General features: G+C 40.0%; 1 protein-coding gene across 8 annotated transcripts in view; it reads right to left on the bottom strand.

Annotated features, from left to right (window-relative positions):
- PRMT2 (protein arginine methyltransferase 2) overlaps nt 1-15,195 on the bottom strand; it is a 72,704-nt gene that overhangs the window by 11,978 nt on the left and 45,531 nt on the right. For 7 of the 8 annotated variants that reach the window (XM_086676232.1, XM_086676233.1, XM_086676237.1 and 4 more), the window contains 2 exons: nt 11,222-11,383; nt 10,054-10,218 (listed from right to left, as the gene is read on the bottom strand). In XM_086676232.1, the coding sequence (XP_086532358.1) occupies nt 10,054-10,218; nt 11,222-11,383 (327 nt within the window). The remainder of the gene's footprint in view (nt 1-10,053; nt 10,219-11,221; nt 11,384-15,195) is intronic. The other variant, XM_086676236.1, reaches the window with a different exon arrangement.

Raw genomic sequence — 15,195 nt, 5'->3', positions numbered from 1 at the left:
AACAAACAAACAAACAAACAAACAAACAAACAAAAACACAGAACACAATATCCAAGGTCTGTAAGACAACTACAAGGGGTGTAACATACACAAAATGAGAATACTAGAAGGAGAAGAAAGAGAAAGGAACAGAAGAAATATTTGAAGCAATAATGACTGAGAACGTCCTCAAATTAATGTCAGATAGCAACCCACTGATCCAGGAAACTCAGATTACACTAAGCAGGATAAATGCTTAAAAACAATATACCTATGGGGTACCTGGGTGGCTCAGTCCATTGAGCATTCAACTCTTGATTTTGGCTCAGGTCATAACTTCACGAGATCAAGGCCTGCCTGGGATTCTCCCTCTCCCTCTCTCTGCCCATCCCTTGCTCATGCTTGCTCGCTCTCTCTCAAAATAAATTAATGAAAACTTTTAAAAATTAAAAAAAAAAAAAACAACAGTATCCTGGACATATCATTGTCAAACTACAGAAACTCAAAGATAAAGAAAAATCCTTAAAGATGACAGAGGGGGGAAAAAAAAAACACTCTACCCACAAAGTTATAAAGATCAAATGACATCTGACTTCTCCTCAGAAACCATGCAGGCAAGAGAAGAATGAAGTGAAATATTAAAAGTGTTGAGGGAGGGGGCCCCTGGGTGGCTCAGTTGGTTAAGCATCTGACTTCAGCTCAGGTCATGATTTCGCAGTTCATGAATTTGAGCCCCATGTCAGGCTCTGTGCTGACAGCTCAGAGCCTGGAGCCTGCTTCAGATTCTGTCTCTCTCTCTCTCTGCTCCTCCCCCCACTCACACCCTGTCTCTCTCTCTCTCTCTCTCTCTCTCTCTCTCTCTCTCTCTCTCTCACACACAATCAAAAATAAATAAACATTAAAAAAAATTTTTTAAGTGTTGAAGAAAAAAAAACACCAATCTAGAATTACTTTAAAAATCAAAGAGAAATAGACTTTCTCAGATAAATAGAAACTGAGGGAATTTGTTGCCAGTAGGCCTGCCTTGCAAGAAATGTTAAAAAGAAGTTATTTAGAAGGAAGGACATGATATAGATCAGAAACTTAGAAGTACAACAAGAAAAGCACTGAAGAAGGAACAAGTGATGATAATATTAAAACATTTTTCTTCTTGGGAAGCCTGGGTGGCTCAGTCGGTTAAGTATCTGACTTCGCTCAGGTCTGTGAGTTTGAGCCCCATGTCAGGCAGGCTCTGTGATGACGGGTCGGCACCTGGAGCCTGTTTTGGATTCTGTGTCTCCCTCTCTCTCTGCCCCTCCCCTGCTCACACTCTGTCTCTGTCTCTGTCTCTCTCTGTCTCTGTCTCTCTCTCAAAATAATAAACATTAAACAAAATTAATAAAAAAAACTTTTTTCTTCTTAATTGATCTAACAATTTGTTCAAAATAATAGCAACACAGTATTTGACCATGTATGCTTATGTATGTAAGTATACATATGCTCATGTATAATGTTTACTTATATATACGTGAAATGAATGACAATGATGTTACAAGGGACAGGAAGAATAAATCAGGATTATTTGTTGCAAGGAACACTACCCATAGAGTAGTATAGTGTTACATGAAGGTAGACTTGAATCAGTTGTAACTGTGTGTCGCAAACTAGAGGGCAACCACTGAAAAAGTTTAAAAAAAGGGGCGCCTGGGTGGCGCAGTCGGTTAAGCGTCCGACTTCAGCCAGGTCACGATCTCGCGGTCCGTGAGTTCGAGCCCCGCATCGGGCTCTGGGCTGATGGCTCAGAGCCTGGAGCCTGTTTCCGATTCTGTGTCTCCCTCTCTCTCTGCCCCTCCCCCATTCATGCTCTGTCTCTCTCTGTCGCAAAAATAAATAAACGTTGAAAAAAAAAAATTAAAAAAAAAAAAAAGTTTAAAAAAAAAGTGTAATCGATATGCTCAGAAAGGAGAGAAAATGGAGTCATATAAAAAGTCCAATCAAAACCTCAAAAGGCAGAGCACCTAAATACATAAAGCAAATATACAATGGATAGGTCATCCAGACAAACAATCATAAGGAAACACCAGATTTAAACTACATATGAGGTCAGATGGCCAAATAAAACATACAAACAACATTCCATCCAACAGCAGCAGAATACACGTTCTTCTCAAGTACACATGGAACATTTCAGTTAGGACACTGAAAACAAGTTTCAATAAATTTAAGAAGACTGAAATCATATCAAACATCTTTTATGACCATAATGGTATAAAACTAGATATCAAAAACAAGAAGAAACTGGGAAAATTCACAAAAATGTGGAGATTAAATAACATATCCCTGAACAACCAATGGGTGAAAGAATTCAAAAGAGAAATCAGGGGCGCCTGGGTGGCGCAGTCGGTTAAGCGTCCGACTTCAGCCAGGTCACAATCTCGCGGTCCGTGAGTTCGAGCCCCGCGTCGGGCTCTGGGCTGATGGCTCAGAGCCTGGAGCCTGTTTCCGATTCTGTGTCTCCCTCTCTCTCTGCCCCTCCCCCGTTCATGCTCTGTCTCTCTCTGTCCCAAAAATAAATAAACGTTGAAAAAAAAAATTAAAAAAAAAACAAAAAAAAACAAAAGAGAAATCAAATAATATCCTGAGACAAACAAAAACAGAAACACAACAGAACAAAACTTATGGTGTGCAGCAGAAGCAGGTTGAACAGGAAAGTTTATAGAAATAAATGCCTACATTAAGGGAAAAGACAGATCTCAGATAAACAATGTAACTTTGCACCTAAGGAAGTAAAGAAAGAACTGACCCAAAGTTAGTAGAAGGAAGGAAATAACAAAGACCAGAGTGGAAATACATGAAATAGAGACTACACAGGCACAGGAAAGACCAATGAAACAGAGAGCTAATTTTTTTGAAGATAAACACATCTTTAGCTAGATTCACCAATTCACGAAGAAAAGAGGTGAAATACATAAAATCAGAAATGAAAGAGACATTACAACTGACATCACACAAACACCAACAATCACAACAGACTGCTATGAACAATTATATGCCAACAAATTGGACAATCTAGAAGAATACCTAAAATCCTAAAAAACACACAACCTACCAAGACAGAATCGTGAAGAAATAAGAAAATCTGAACAGACCAATCAATTACCAGTAAGGAGACTGAATTAGTCACTGAAAAATTCCCAACAAACAAAAGTCCACAACCAGATGGCTTCACAGGTGAATTCTACCAAACATTTAAAGAATCAACACCAAATCTCAAACTCTTCCAAAATATCAAAGAGGAGGGAACACTTTCAAACTCATTTTACAAGGCCAGCATTACCCAAAGACAGACAAGGAAAATTTACAAGGAAATTACAGGCAAACATCCCTGATGAACACAGATGGAAAAATCCCCAAATAAAAATTGGCAAACTGAATTCAACAGTACATTAAAAGGATCATATGCCATAATCAAGTGGGATTTATTCCTGGGATGCAAACATGGTTCAACACAGCAAATCAATAAATGTGATACACCACATTAACAAAATGAAGGATGAAAATTATACGAGCATCTCAATACATGCAAAAAAGCATTTTATAAAATTCAAGTACATTCCATGATAAAGATTCAAAAAATTGAGTATTGGGAGGATATATCACGACATAATAAAACCCATATGCCAAGCCTAGAGCTAACACCATACTCAACACTGAAAAACAGAAAGCTTTCCTCTAAGATCAAGTGAAAAACAAGGACACTCACTCTCATCACTTTATTCGACACAGTACTGGAAACCCTACCCAGAGCAATCTGGCAAGAAAAAGAAATAAAAAGCATCTAAATAAGAAAGAAAGAAGTAAAACTGTCTCCATTTGCAGATGACATACATAGAAAATCCTAAAGACTCCACACACACACACACACACACAATCTGTCAGAATAAACAAATTCAGTAGAGTTGTAGAATACAACATAAATATACAAAAACTAGTTGTGTTTCTATACACCAACAATGAACTATCAAAAAGAGAAATTAAGAAAACAATCCGATTTACAGTTGCATCAAAAATAATAAAATACCTCAAAATAAATTTAACCAAGAAGGTGAAAGGCAATGAAGAAAGAAATTAAAGACACAAACAAGTAGAAAGATATCCTGAGTTCACAGATAGGAAGAATTAAAATTGTTTACATGTCTACTCTACTCAAAGCAATCTACAGATTCAATTCAATCCCTATCAAAATTCCAATGGCATTTTTCACAGAAATAGAAAAAGCAATCCTAAAACTCCATATAAACAGCAATTTTGAGAAAGAAGAACAAAGTTGAAGACCTCACACTTTATATTACAAAGCTATTATAATCAAAACAACATTGTACTGTCATAAAAACAGACACATAGACCAATGGAACAGAACAGAGAGTCCACAAATTAACCCATGCATTAATTATCAATGAATTTTCAACACAGAAGCCAAGAATATGCAATGGGTAGAGGATAACTGCTATGAAATGGTGTTGGGAAACTGGACCCCTATCTTATAACACACACACAAATTAACTGCAAATGGATTAAATATTTGAACATAAGACCTAAAAGCATAAAATTCCTTGAAGAAAACACAATGAATAAGCTTCTTGACACTGATCTTGCCAATAATTGTTTGGATTAGACACCAAAAGCAAAGGCAACAAAAGCAAAAATAAACAAGTAGGACCATATCAAACGAAAAAGTTTATGCACAGCAAAGGTAACCATCATCAACAACAAAAAGGTAAACCGTAGAATAGGAGAAAATATCTGCAAACCACATATCTAATAAGGGGTGAACACACAAAATATACAAGGAACTCATAACAAACCAATAGAAAAAGCTTTTTAATTGGGCAAAAGGACATTTTTTCCAAAGAAGATATACAAATGGGCAACAGGTACATGAAAGATGCTCAGTATCACTAATGATCAGGCAATGCAAATCAAAACCACAATGAGGTATCAGATCAGCCTTGCTATGTTTATTATCAAAAAGACAAAGGTAACAAATGCTAGTAAGAACATGTAGAAAAGGGAACCCTGGAACATTGTTACTGGTAATGTAAACTGGTACAGCCACTATGGAAAACAGTATGGAAGTTCCTCAAGAAATTAAAACCAGAAATACCATGTGATCCAGCAATCCTGCTTCTGGGCTTATAGCTGAAGAAAACAAAATCATTATCTCAAAGAGGTATCTGCACTCCCATGTTCACTGAAACATTATTCATAATAACCAAGTTATGGACACAACCAAAGTGTCCACTGACAGATGAATGGATAAAGGAAAAGTGAAATAGATATGTATATATGATACATATGTGATATACATATATAGACACAGTTATATACAATGGAATATTATTCACCCACGAGAAAGAAGGAAATCCAAACCTCTGCAACAACATGGATGAACCTAGAGGGCCTTATGCTAAATGAAATAAGCCACAGATAGACAAATACTGCATCATATCATTTATATGTGAGATCTTTTAAAAAAAAAAAAGTTTTTCAAAGTTGAACTCATAGAAACAGAGAGTATAAAAGTGGTTACCAGGAGCTCAGGGGTGAGGAAAATAGAGAGACACTGGTAAAAAGCTACAAACTGTCAATTATAAAATGAATAAGGTCTGAATATCTATTATATACCATGGTGACTATAACTGATGACACCATTATTGTGACTGATGAATGGGTTAACTCAACGGGGGGAAGCTATTGATAATGTATACAGCTATCAAATAGTCATATTGCATACTTTAAATATCTTATAATTTTATACCTTAATACAAGTGAAGATAGATAACAGACAGATTACAGATAAAGTGAGCTTCAAGAAAGATTACAACTGAAAAATATTTTTATAAATTGGAAATGGTCTACAAAGTAAATACGCCATCAATTTACAAAAATATGAATCTTTTTGATCAAACCAGCTAGTGGTTTATCAATTCTGTTAATTATTTCAAAGAACCAGCTTCTGGTTTCATTGATCTGTTCTACTGTTTTTTGGTTTTGATAGCATTAATTTCCGCTCTAATCTTTATTATTTCCTGTCTTCTGCTGGTTTTGGGTTTTATTTGCCGTTCTTTTTCCAGCTCCTTAAGGCATAAGGTTAGGTTGTGTATCTGAGATCTTTCTTCCTTCTTTAGAAAGGCCTGGATTGCTATATACTTTCCTCTTATGACCATGTTTGCTGCATCCCAGAGGTTTGGGGTTGTGGTGTTATCATTTTCATTGACTTCCATATATTTTAATTTCCTCCTTAAGTGCTTGGTTAGCCCCTTCATTCTTTAGTAGCATGTTCTTCAGCCTCCAAGTATTGTTACCTTTCCAAATTTTTTCATGTGGTTGATTTCAAGTTTCATAGCATTGTGGTCTGAAAATATGCACGGTATGATCTCAATCTTTTTGAACTTACTTAGGGCTGATTTGTGTCCCAGTATATGGTCTATTCTGGAGAACGTTCCATGTGCACTGGAGAAGAATGTACATTCTGCTGCTTTAGGATGAAATGTTCTGAATATATCTGTTAAGTCCATCTGGTCCAGTGTGTCATTCAAAGCCATTGTTTCCTTGTTGATTTTTTGATTAGATGATCTGTCCATTGCTGTGAGTGGGATGGTGAAGTCTCCTACTATTATGGTATTACTATCAATGAGTTTCTTTATGTTTGTGATTGATTTACATATTTGGGTGCTTCCACGTTTGGCACATAAATGTTTACAATTATTAGGTCTTCTTGGTGGATAGACTCGTTGATTATGATATAACGCCCTTCTGCATCTCTTGATACAGTCTTTATTTTAAAGTCTAGATTGTCTGATATAAGTATGGCTACTCCAGCTTTCTTTTGTTGACCATTAGCATGATAGATAGTTCTCCATACAAAAATATCAATCTTAAGTTTACAATATCAGCATGTTCATGTCAGGTTCTAAACCAATATACCTCTGAGCATTAAATTAATTCACCCTTAATTTATGCTCATTAAATTACCTAACTTTATTTGCTTAAAGAAAAATCATAGAAGAAAAAGAGTAGAAGAAAAAAACAGGAACAAGGAACAAGAATAACAAATAGACCACAGTAACAAATATGGTAGATGTATTAATCCAACTATATTAATAACCACTTGAATGTCAGTGGTCTACATATACCAATTAAAAAACAAAGATTGTCAGAGTGGATCAAAAACTAATACCCAACTAAGTGTTGTCTACAAGAAACCTACTTTAAATATACTGACACTTATAAACTAAAAGTTAAGTGGATGGAGGAAGATAGACGATGCTAACACTAATCAGAAGAAAGCAGGAGTAGCTATGTTAATTTCAGAGCAGCTTTCAGAGGAAGGAAGTTATCAAAGATAAACAGGAGCATAACAACATGATAAAGGGGTCAATTCTCCAAGAAGATATAACAGTCCTTACCATGTATATACCTAACAATAGAGCATTAAACTGTGTGAGGTGAAAACAAATAGGACTGCAAGAGAAAACAGATGAATCCACTATCATAGTTGGAGACTTCAACATCCCTCTATCAGAAAAGGACAGATCCAGCAGGCAGAAAATCAGTAAGGACATAGTTGAACTCAACATCATTTATCTGCTAGATCCAATGCACATCTATAGACCACTCCATCCAACAGCAGAATACACTTTTCTCTCAAGTTCACGTGGAGCACTCACCAAGACAGACCACATTCTGGGCCATAAAACACATCTCAACAAATTTAAAAGAACAGAAGTCATACAATGTCTACTCTCAAGACCACAATGGAATTAAACTAGAAATCAATAACAGAAAGATAGCTGGAAAATAAAAAAATACTTGGGAAATTAAACACTTCTGAAAAAAAACCACACAGATCAAATAAGAAATCTCAATAGAAACTTTAAAACTATTTTGAATGTTGTCAAATTTTTTGTGTGTTGATAGCATCATGTGATTTTTCTTTTGTAGACTGTTAATATGGTAAATTACTCAGCCTTGAATTCCAAAGATAATCTCTTCTTTGTTGTAGTGTTATTCCTTTTATGTATTGCAGGATTATACTTGCTAATATTTTTGAGGATTTTTGCATTTATGAACATGAGTTCTTTTTGGTTTGGGTTTGGTATTAGGGTAATGCCAGTCTCACCAAATGAGCTAGGAAGTGTCTCACCTCTTCCATTTTCTGAAAGACATTGCTCAGATCTGGTGTTATTTCTTCCTTAAATGTGTTTGTAGATTTCACCAGTGAAATAATTTAGGCCTACAGATTTCTCTTCACAGAAGGTTTTCAACTATAAATTAATATTGTTAGTATTTACTTGATTATTCAAGTTATCTACCTCACTGTGGGTTAGTTGTAGAAGTTTGCACTTTTCAAAAGAATTGGTCTTTTTCATCTAAATTACTAAAGTTACGTATGGAGACAGAGCCACAGGAGGAATAACAATAAACTTAAGACCAGGTCGGTGTACTTCAAGTTCTGGCCTTCTTTCTCAACCTTCCAGCTACTATATGCTTTTCAAAGTCCTCAAATAGCTTCTCCCTGCATGCTGTCCTAGATCCACAGCTGCACTCACTGGGACACACAGGGTGGGGTGTGCTTTCCCCACCATACCTGGAACATCCTACCTGCAGCCGGCTAGGTCATTGCTACCTATGAATTTTTTTTAATGTTTTTTATTTATTTTTGAGAGAAAGAGAGCACGAGCAGGGGAGGGGCAGAGAGAAAGTGGGACAGAGGATCCAAAGTGGGCTCCCCACTGACAGCAGAAAGCCCAATGCAGGGCTCGGACTCAGGAACTGCAAGATCATGACCTGAGCCAAAGTCAGATGCCTAAACAACTGAGCTACCCAGGACTCTTGCCATGTACAGTTTTTAAAAACAAAACTAGGGGCACCTGGGTGGCTCATTTGACTAAGCATCTGATTCTTTATTTCGGCTCCGGTTATGATCTCATGGTTCGTGAGTTCGAGCCCCACATCAGGCTCTGTGCTGACAGTGCAGAGCCTGCTTGGGATTCTCTCTCTCCCTCTCTTTCTGCCCCTCCCCCCTCGTGCTCATGCTCTCTCTCTCAAAAATAAATAAATAAACTTAGAAAAAAATTGGAATCATATTGTACATGCTTTTTTGTGTTTTTAAAAAACCACCAACCTGTCACCAAGTTTCTCTAAGATAACTACAAGTTCAGGATGTACAGCACAATGACTTGATTTACATGTATTGTGAAATGATTACCATAAAAGTTTAGTTAGTATTTATCACTTTGGGCACCTGGGGGGCTCAGTTGGCTGAGCGTCCGACTTCGGCTCAGGTTATGATCTCACAGTCCATGAGTTCGAGCCCCACGTCGGGCTCTGTGCTGACAGCTCAAAGCCTGGAGGCTGCTTCAGATTTTGTGTCTTCCTCTCTCTCTGCCCCTCTCCCACTCATGCTCTATCTCTCTCTCAAAAATAAATAAACATTAAAAAATGTTCTTTAATTAAAAAAAATTCCATGTGTAAGTGGGCCTCCATGGTTCAAACCCACATTGTTCAAGGGTCAACTGTTCACTCTTAACGTCTGTCCTGTATGTCACTGTAGTCACCACCCTATACATCGTGACCCCACTGCTCATTTTCGTGTACCTGAAGTCTGTACCTTTTGACCATGGTCTTCCAATTCTTTCTCCCCAACCCCCTTTTTCCCCATTAACCACAAATTTGCTCTTTTTCTAGGAGTTTGGTGGGTGAGTTTTGTGTTGTTGTTGTTTTCAGATTCCACATGTAAGTGAGATCATACAGTATGCCTCTGACTTATTTCACTTAGCATATCGCCTTCAAGGTCTCCCTGCCCCGTTGTCACAAGTGGTGGATTTTGTGGCCTCGAGGCTGTCCTGCACTAAGCAGAGGTCAGCGCCAGGAAAGGCACCAGGTGGATTCACTTTAACATGAAACAGCTGCAGCTCTCCCCTAGGAGCTCTGCTCACAACAGCCGCTCTGGACCCAGTCCATGTCCCCTGCTTGGAATCTGCACTTCCCTGGTGCAATCCACAGCCACCCGCATGTCCCAGTGCTCCTTACCAGCAGGCAGGTCCCCATCCACTCGGATACCAGCACATCCACCTTCTCTGGCAACACCACATCCTCCACCTTCTGCTGGAACACAGTGATGATGTCGGCGAAGCCATTCTGCATGACCAGTTGCCCTGTGTGCTGGGCCATCTCACTGGCCTCCACTGCATACACCTGCATATGGGAGAAGTGCCATCAGTGCATGTCCCACCCTGCAAAGCGGCCTGTCATCTGCTCTCCCTGAGCCCATTGCTTCAGCTGAGTCAGAGTCGGCATCAGGAAAAACAAGGACAGACGGAAGCGACAGTGCCGGACAGCAGGAATGGCAGCTGGGCCACACCGTGCTATCTCCAACAGACGGAGCCCTGGCAAGGGAGCCACCTCTAACCTTCACTCCACCTCCTGCCTAAAACAGACAGGGGGCTGCAGGTGAGAGGAAGGCCCTACACCCATACTGGGCACCCACCGCAGGGGCCCTCCCCGGGTGTGACCCAGTGGCCCAGCTCCCACACACGCAGCAACACAACCCATAACTGAAAACTGATGCAGGAGCTTCTCAGTATTGGCCTGAGAAGAGTCAGACTTTATGGATATCAGTGGCTGAGACCATTTCAAATCCAGGTTGTCAGAGGAAGGTCGTGTGTGCATACGTCTCGGTTCTGACAGCACCTGAACTCCAGTGGTCACTGCACCACAGCTCCACTTATAAACTAGGAGTTTCATCCACCTGTGTCAGGGGCTGCCGCAGGGCTTCAGCTCTGCACGGCCCACCCTGCATACTTTAAAGGGAAGAGGACGAAGGGAAGCCACCTTGTGTCACGGAGAGTGGTCTGTTTTGTCCCTGCCAGGTGGTCCCTGCTCAGTGCAGGGATATCACTTGGACAGTGACCTACACCAGTGGCTCAGCCCCAACACAGGGACACATATGTTTCTCTATTCAACTGAAATAAACATTTTACCAAAAAATATCCCACAACATGCAACTCACTCAGATATTTTCTATTCTCTCCTCTTCTACTCTGTGCTGTTTGTGACTCATTACGCCAACATCACAACGTCCAATAGGCTCAGCCTGCCAGAGCACACTGCCTGTTTCACCGACACAGGGCCTTTGCACACGGGACCACACCAAGACTCAGCTCACAAGCCGCTGAAGGGACAGTTGCCTCCTACTCACTGCTTTGGGCTGCGCATGATGTGCACAGAAGAGGCTGATGATCCCAGTCCCACAGCCGACATCCAGAATCACTTTATCTTTCAGGGATTCTTTATTCTGCAGGATAACATTGTGGTATTTAGTTGTTCGTGGCTGGTCTGCCAACATTTCCAAGTGAAGTTTCTAGAGGAAATACACATTCGGAATCACTGCTTACAATCTGAGCTATCCTGAGCTCTGGTTTAAGAAGGAAGATCAGAGACTAAGCTAACCCTCTTGACCCCACCACCCCATGCCTAAACATATGAGCAACATAGAGAAAACAAAAGACAAAAAAAATCAAAGGACACAAATACGCCACTAGACAAAAATAAAACAGTGAAGGAATGAGATGGAAGTTTCTAGAATCCTTCAGTTCACTGTGGTGCTGCCTAGAGATTCTCCCTTCACCTCCCCAAGAGCCAGGAGAGCAGAGAAGCAGGGGTGGATCACTGAGGAGATGGTGCAGACATTACCCTCCTGACCACTGTTCCCACATGAGACAGGAGGAACCACCAAATTCCCCATCAGATACAACTTGGCCAACTATCCATCAAGAGAGACCGTGGACAAGCCACCAGCAGAGATGCTAGAGGAGGCACACAGGGCCCCACCCAAAACTGTAGCTCTGGAGGGAGGTAACAACCTCGCTGACCCTCAGAGGGTGGGCTCGAGGCCCCCAGCCATGTCCAGAGGGAGGAAAACACATGAAACCCAAGATAAGACATCACAGGAATCACACTAATCCTCAGGGAAACAGAGAAAGCCTCCTCCAGATGGTTCGTGAAGCTACAGGTGGCAGTCAGAGCCCAGAGCGGCTGCACCCACAGCACCATCCCTCACACCTCACCTCTTAGATCTCAAGCTGCAGAAAACCCGCATGGCTGAGAGGGGGACAGTCAAGCTACCCAGACCATGTCAGCACAAACAGGAAGTCTGGACGGTGCCTGCATGAGCCTATCGTGGCTCCTCATAAAGACACTGAAGACTGAAACACAAAGGGTTGGAGGGTCAGTAGATGGAGTCAAGACCCAGCCATCCTGCCTGCAGTGATCCACCTTAACAGAAAGTCAGAACTAGCATGCAAAGGTGCACCATGCTGATGCCAGGAGAAGGAAGTTAGATGGTGGCATTTTCATCACACAAAATATATTTCAGATCAAAGAATATTCCCAGCAACGAAGAGTCAGGTCATAGTAACACAGGAATCACTTTAGCAACAGGACCTAATAATTCTAAATACTTTTGTATCTAATAACAAAGCTTCAAAATACACTAAGTAAAAACCAATAGAAATGCAACAAGAAATAGACAAATTCACAATTATGATCAATATCCTTCTCTCGGTAGCTGAGAGAGAAGTAGAAAGAAAATCAGTAAGGGCACAGACTCAAACAATACTATCAACCAACTTAATCTAATATTTATAGAACACTTCACCCAACCACTTACAAAAATTATACATAAAAACATCTAGGGATAGATTTAACAAGAAAGGCAAAGCACCCAATATGATCAAAACCGAAAGAAAGAAAGAAAGAAAGAAAGAAAGAAAGAAAGAAAGAAAGAAAGAGAGAAAGAAAGAAGAAAGAAAAAATAAAATAAACCTTAAAACTCTGAGAGACATAAAACAATGCTCAAGAAATGGGGAAAGTGAGTGTGATGTGATGAACATGTCACTTCTCCCTAAATTAATGTAAACTTTCCATGCAATACCAATTAAAACGCCAGCCAATTTGGCCTGGGGAAGGGTGTACAACAAATGCTAATAAAATTAGCTTCAAACACTAGAGACCAGCCTAGCCATGAAAGCACTAAAAAACAGGAGGACTGCTAGAGACCTAGCCTCCCAGATGTTTAAAAGCTACAATAATGAAAAGCATCTGGAGCTGCAGAAGAAATAAACAGATCAATGAAACAGAACAGAGATTACACAAATAGAATTTAGAAATGTAGCGTACGATAAACGTGCATTTCATATCATCAGGAAAAGGAGGATCATCCAATAACTGATGCTGGAACAGCTGAATATTTGTGGGGAAATTAAGTTGTAATTTTACCTTATTCTTTACAACTAGTAAGTTCCAGATTGATTTAAATATTTCATTGTTAAAAATGGGGTCACAAAAGTCTAAAAGAAAGTATGGATATTTATAATATTGGAGTGAAGGTCTTCAAAGTAGGACACAAAATCCAGAAGCCACAAAGAAAAAGGACAAATCAGACCATAAAACTTAGAGTTCCATGGGAAAAGATGAGAGGCAAGTGGTGAGTGTAATTCCAGGCTAACCAGCTTATTCAACAGAGAAACGGACACAAATAAAAAGAAAAATGAGCAAAGTATATGAAAGTTTACCTAAAAAAATGGAGAAATAGAAAAGGCCAACAAAATATAAAAGGTGACCAATCTGGCTTTAAAAAAAAGAAACTGGGGGCCCCTGAGTGGCTCAGTCAGTTGAGCAGCTGACTTCGGCTCAGGTCATGATCTAGAGGTTACATTTGGACCCACATGGGGCTTTTCGCTGACACTGTGGAGCCTGCTTCAGATTCTGTCTTCCTCTCTCTGTCCCTCCCCTACTCCCTCTCTCTTTCTCTCTCTCAAAAATAACCATTAAAAAAAAAAAAATAAAAATAACAGGGCACCTGAATGGCTCAGTTGGTTAAGCGACCAACTCTTGGTTTCGGCTCAGGTCATGGTCTGTTTCGTGAGTTCGAGCCCCATGTCTGGCTCTACACTGGCAGTGCAGAGCCTGTTTGGAATATTCTCTCTCTCTCCCTCTTCCTCTCTCTCTCTCTCCCCCTTGCTCTCTGCCCCTCACCCACTCAGCTGTCTCTGCCTTTCTCAAAACAAATAAATAAACTTTAAGGATAAATAAAATTAAATTAAAATAACAAACAGAAACCAGAATCAAGACATAACATAGTTCCCTTTTAGGATTAGAAATCTGTTTTCACTGTGGCAATTGTGGTTGTGATATAAGCTTCCACATACTATTGGTAGGTGTATAATCAGCCAATCTTTCTGGAGGGCAAATTGGAAAGATCCACCAAAGCAAAAAACACCATACATACACCCTACAAATTTACCCAATAGAAATTCTAGCAAAAGGTAAACAAGATTTATGTAAAAGGAAGTCCATTACAGCATGGCTTATCATGAATGAAAAGTCATTAAATAAACCACCAATATGGCCCTTTTAAAATCAACAAAATACTCTTTCTTGATAATTTGAAAGCTCTCATCATGTACATACACAGGTGGTTTTCATTTATTGTAACATTTTTGTCAAATATAACACACCTACAAAAAGTGTATTAAAAACTGCCTTACAGTCTGTCAAATATAGTTTTCCAGCAAACACTTGTGCAGCCAATACCAGAATAATGCCAGCCCCCCCCCAACCTGGCTGATACGAAAATGAGGGTGGAAAACCTCCCTGAAGAGGAGAGGGAAGCTCTGAAGGGTGCGGCTCCTGCGTTACCACTCCAGCAGTCCGAAGGAAGAAGCCTACTTTACTACCCAGCACGAGAACCATTTTCTCCTGGCCTGAGCAGCAGCCCAGCCAATGAGAAACTGCCAAACTTAGCCAAGGAGAAGCAGCCGCCATCCTCCAATGGGCTTTCATTTCAAGCAGCCCCGCCCACCCCTTCTCCCTACTGATTGGTTCTCCAGACTTGCCTGTGCTTCCCTGCAGCCTGCCTGCCCTGGATTGCGGTTCCCCTGCTATTCGCGAATAAACCGGCTTCGCTAGTATAATAACGATTTTATTTTCAAAGTTGACACCATCACAGCCACCCCCCCCCCCCCCCAAACAGTAACCACCATCCTGATTCTCAGGGGAACCAGGTCCCTGATCTCCTTTAGAGTCTCACCACTTACATTCATAAACGATACCTTTTAACACTGCTTTGTAATTTTATATAATTGAATCAAAAGTTATTTGATGTCTTGCTTC

This window comes from Puma concolor, chromosome C2 (genome assembly GCF_028749965.1).
Source record: "Puma concolor isolate L17-30 chromosome C2, mPumCon1.1.hap2, whole genome shotgun sequence".
Classification (NCBI taxonomy): domain Eukaryota; kingdom Metazoa; phylum Chordata; class Mammalia; order Carnivora; family Felidae; genus Puma; species Puma concolor.
This window is presented reverse-complemented; position numbering and strand designations above follow the sequence as displayed.